The sequence below is a fragment of the Pinus tabuliformis genome, chromosome 2_1 (assembly GCF_031772625.1).
Source record: "Pinus tabuliformis cultivar Carrire ecotype Pingquan chromosome 2_1, CPIR1, whole genome shotgun sequence".
NCBI lineage: Eukaryota > Viridiplantae > Streptophyta > Pinopsida > Pinales > Pinaceae > Pinus > Pinus tabuliformis.
In genome coordinates, this window is record NC_142299.1 from 345,563,913 (window position 1) to 345,568,955 (window position 5,043).

General features: G+C 44.1%; 1 protein-coding gene across 1 annotated transcript; it reads left to right on the forward strand.

The window, feature by feature from the left end:
• Positions 1-3,975: 3,975 nt before the first annotated feature.
• LOC149200274 (uncharacterized) lies at positions 3,976-4,374 on the forward strand. Its single transcript, XM_089400894.1, has one exon. The coding sequence runs from the start codon at positions 3,976-3,978 to the stop codon at positions 4,372-4,374; it is 399 nt and encodes a 132-aa protein (XP_089257020.1).
• The last annotated feature ends 669 nt before the right edge of the window (positions 4,375-5,043 follow it).

A 5,043-nucleotide genomic window follows, 5' to 3' on the forward strand; every position in this document is an offset into this window, starting at 1 on the left:
TGCCACCTCTCCCTATCTCTTCTACTTTTGAAAATATTTCTTCTTCAGATGATGAAAGCGAGGATGAAAATCCTCCCCCACCTTCTGAGGATCCTCCTTCAGCTCGTTAGCTTCCAAAATGGGTCCGTGCTACTTGGGATGCAGCAGGTGATCTTGCCGGTGATCCTACAGATCAGCGATGTACACGTTCTCAGTTTGATAGAGCCTCTTCTTTATTGGCTCAAGCTTTAGTGAATTATGATCTTGACACCTTTGCAGAAGCTTCCGGCCATCCAGATTGGGAAGCAGCTACGAATGAAGAATATCATTCATTATTGGCAAATGATACATGGGATCTTGTTCCTCTACCAAAGGGACGAAAACTTGTTAGATGCAATTGGGTTTACAGAACCAAGTATGGACGAGATGGGAAAGTTGATAAACATAAAGCTCGTCTTGTTGCTAAGGGTTTTTCACAAGTTGAAGGCATTGACTATACTGAAACCTTCTCCCCTGTTGCCAAAATCAACTCTATTCGCCTTGCTCTTTCCCTTGATGCCTCTTTCAAATGGGAAGTCCATCAGATGGATGTTAAATCTGCCTTCTTGCATGGGGACTTGCATGAAGAAATATATATGGAACAACCTATTGGCTTTATACAAATAGACTCTAGCCTTGTATGTCGGCTTAAGAAATCCCTTTATGGTCTCAAGCAAGCTCCTCGAGCTTGGTATGCCAAAATGGATAACTTTCTTTTAGAAAATGGCTTTTCTAGGTGTCATTCTGACAATACTGTCTACACCAAAAAAGTGGGCAAGTCTCTTATCATTCTTGTTCTTTACGTTGATGATCTTATCCTGACTGGTAGTGATCCCAACATTATAAACCATGTGAAGTCTAGCCTTAAAAGGAAGTTTGAAATGACAGAATTAGGACACTTACATTATTTTCTTGGTCTTCAAGTCTTGCAATCCAAGGAAGGTGTTTCTCTTTCCCAGTCCAAGTATGCCTGTGATATTCTACGCCATTTTCACATGGAAGACTGTAAGCCAACCCCTTCTCCCTTTCATTCTGGAGTCAAACTTTCAGTCACTTGTACTTCTCCTAAAGTTGATGCTACCTTATATCGTCAACTTGTAGGAAAACTTTTGTATCTAACCCATACTTGTCCTGACCTTTCCTTTGTCGTTGGGCTTGTTGCTCGGTTTATGCAAAACCCACATGAAAGTCATTGGAAAGCAGCTAAGAGAATACTTCATTATGTTCGAGGTACAGTTCAGTTTGCGATTCATTACAGTGCTGAAGCATCTCCTCTATTGGTTGGTTTCACTGATTCCGATTGGGTTGGTGACCCTGATGATCGGAAGTCTATTGCAGGTTATGTGTTCACTCTTGGTTCAGGACCTATTACATTGGCTTGCAAGAAACAAGGTGCCATTTCTCTTTCTTCAGCAGAAGTAGAGTATCGTGGTGCCGTAGAAGCTAGTAAGGAAGCCTTGTGGCTTCGTCAGATCCTGTCAGAGTTTGGCTTTTAGCAGCAACATCCGACTACACTTTGGTGTGATAATCAAAGTGCCATTCAACTATGCAAAGATCCAGTCCAACATCAGCGCAGCAAACACATTGAACTGCACATGCACTTCATCAGAAAGCTCATTCATGACCATGTTCTTGAAGTGCAATATTGTTCAACAGATGATCAAGTTGCAGAAATCTTTACAAAGGCTCTCACAGAGGCGAAGTTTACTAAACTTCGATTTATGGTTGGAGTTCAGGAAGTTGTCACTAAGGGGGATAGGCTCTAGTGCCTCCTTCCTTCTCCTATTGTGTCATATTTGTAAATCCTTCAATCCTATCCCAAGTTGTTCTTAAGGGGGGATGTTAGGATATTTCGACACATAGGAAATAGTTAAGTATAACTTGGTCTAGTATAGAGTTAGGTAAAGTGTGTTTCTTTACTATGTACATTTTGTAACTTACAATCCGACGGTCATGATATGTAGTGATCCGACGGTTCATTCTCTCCTCGATATTACCAACACTTGATCCATGGCTTAACACCTGATTGGTCCATGATCTCTATTTAAAGAGCATGGAGGGCCATTTGTAGGGTAACCGTCCATGAGAGAAGCTTATGTAAATTTTCATTCTTTTATTAATAAATTGCTTGAAGTGGCCACGTTGGCTCAGGCCGTGGACTGTTTCCCTCTTTGAGGGTTTTAACCACGTCAAAATACTGGTGTATTGATCTGTGATCTGTTTGTGAGCGGTGTCCTTTGGTGTTCTGTCTGAGGAACTTACCTTGTAAATTCCTACATGAAGGCGATCGAGGACTGGGTTTAACCGAATAATGTCCATGATATGAGGGTGTTTTTGGGCATGAACAACTACCAATGGATGTTTGTAGAGGGGTACTCCAAGGTGACATCATCACTGACAAACCTGCTGAAGAAAGACAAGAGAAGGAGTTGGATGGACAAATGTCAAGAGGCAATTGATGATTTGAAGAAGAGGATGGTTACATCACCGATACCGAAGTTGCCAGTCTTCGAGTGACCATTTTAGGTACACACAGATGCTTCAGATTTTTCCATAGGAGGGGTTCTTATGCACGATGGGCATCCAGTGGCATATGAGAGTCGGAAGTTGCAGGATAGACAATGGAGGTATCCGGTCCATGAGAAGGAGATGACTATGATCATTCACTGTTTACATGTATGGAGGCATTAATTGATTGGGAAGCCTTTTGTTGTCAAGACGAACAACGTTGCAGCAAGTTATTTTGCATCACAACCAAAGCCATCAGCGAAGCAAGCTCGTTGGCAGGACTTCTTGGGAGAGTTCGACATGACTATTGAGTATAGGCCGGGGAGACTCAATGTGGTGGCAGATGTTCTTAGTAGGAAGGGGCAACTAGCAACATTAGAGGGGGAAGAAGACTGGGCAACAGGAAGTAGGATTTGAGTACAAATGTCAAAATAGATGCAGAATAAGCTCAAGGAAAGCATTGAGACCGATACTCAGGTGCAGAATATAGTGAAGCAGATAAAGGATAGGAAGACACTAAGGTTCTTTCTCTGAGAGGGATTCTTGTTCTTTCAAAATCGATTCTATGTTCCAAAGTCATCAGGGCTCAGGAGGCACCTTTTGAAGGAATTCCACAATTCTTCGTGGGCTGGCCACCCAGGACAGCATCGTTCTTTAGCATTGTTGGAGAGAGGATTCTTTTGGGAGAATATGTGAGAAGATTTAAAGGAGTATGTACATATGTGCATCATTTGTCAGCAGGACAAATCAGATACTCAGAGGCAAGGAGGTTTGTTGCAACCTTTACTAATTCTTGAGAGACCATGGATGAGTGTCTCGATGGACTTCATCACTCAATTACCACAAGTACAAGGGTATAATGGAATCATGGTCATGGTTGATCATTTTTCCAAGTATGTTGTCTTTGTTCCAACAAAGATTCCTTGTGGAGCCGAGAGGACTGTGGAGTTGTTCTTCAGGAACATAGTGAAGTATTTGCGTATGCCATTGAGCATTGTATCAGACCGAGATCTGCGATTTATAGGCATATTTTGGACCACATTGTTCAAACTAGTCAGGACAGATTTGTTGAGGAGTTCGAGTTACCATCCATAGACAGCTAGACAGACCAAGGGGATCAATGCAATGCTAGAGGATTACTTGAGACATTATGTGATGGTTTATCAGAAGAATTGGCCTGAACTCTTGGATGTGGCTAAGTTCAGCTACAACATACAAAAGGGTTATGTGATAGGGTACAGTCCATTTAAGTTGGTGAATGGACAGATGCCAGTCACACCGCATACTGTAGTAACGGGAGGTTTGCTGAGGAGTCCTCATGCGAAGAAGTTCATGAAGGCTTGGGATGAGACCTTGGAGTTGGCATGGTTGTGCTTGCATGAAGCTGCAAGGAGAATGAAGAAATGGGCAGATAAGGATAGACGGGATGCACACTTCAGTGTGGGAGACATGGTGTTCCTCAGGATTACCGGAGATAAGTTTCAGCCACCTAAGGGGATTGCGAGATCATTGACAAGGAAGTATGAGGGGCCATTCCAAGTTAAGAAGCCAGTGGGGGAGGTTGCCTATGAGTTGGAGCTTCTGTACCATATGCATATGAAACATCCAGTTTTCCATATCACTCAATTGAAGAGATGTAGACTTGATGCAGATCATCCAGAGAGAGTGGAACCACCGAGGGGACCAGCGATGATTTTTGACAGGCCGGACCTTGAGATGGACAAGATTTTGGAATCTCGTACAGCAGGGATTGGAAGTCACATACATCGGGAATTTCTTATCAGATGGAAGAATGCACCAGAGGAGGATAGCTGGGAAACAGAGGACTCACTTTGGAGATGGAAGTGAAATATTACGAAGTATGATAGGAAGCTACGGAAGATAACCAGATTGCCAAGGATGGAAATGACCTTAGGTGGGGGAGGATGTAACACCCTACAGTTGTTGCGATGGTTGGGCGACACGGGCACACCCACCGGGTGAGCCTGAACGGCAGAACTGGGTAGAATGACAAGTTGGTGATGGCAGGACACAGGTGCGAGGGCGAGCTGAGGTTGGAAAGTGAGCGAGCGAAGTGTGGATGATGAGCTAGCACACACGAGTTTATGGTGGGTGAGCAAGGGCGCGCCCACGAGCCAACTTAAACGACGGGCGAGTCACCTTAGCGAGTGGGCCAACGAGTTGAGTGGCGAAACGTTAGAGAAAATGCGAAGTTGGTGGGTCAGCTGAGCACCCCCAAACAAGCAAACCAATGAGTTATGTGTTGGTTGGTGGGTCGGCCAAGTGCCCCCACGCATTGGCACAACCATATACATAAACCAAGTGGTGAGTTGGATGGAGACAAGCATGAAGTGTGAAGTCATATGTGTGAAGGGTTCTGCGGTGAATGCAAATCGGATGTGCACATGAGCTCGCACAGTGGGCAGGTTCAAGTGAAGGTGGAGAAGGTGCATTTCGGTAGGGTGACACGAGCATGTGCACCTGCCGAATGATAGATCAATGGGTGAACCATGTGGA

What these genes read in the sequence shown, in the direction of transcription:
- LOC149200274 (XM_089400894.1), top strand. Translation starts at nt 3,976, where the DNA reads ATGGTGTTCCTCAGGATTACCGGAGATAAGTTTCAGCCACCTAAGGGG.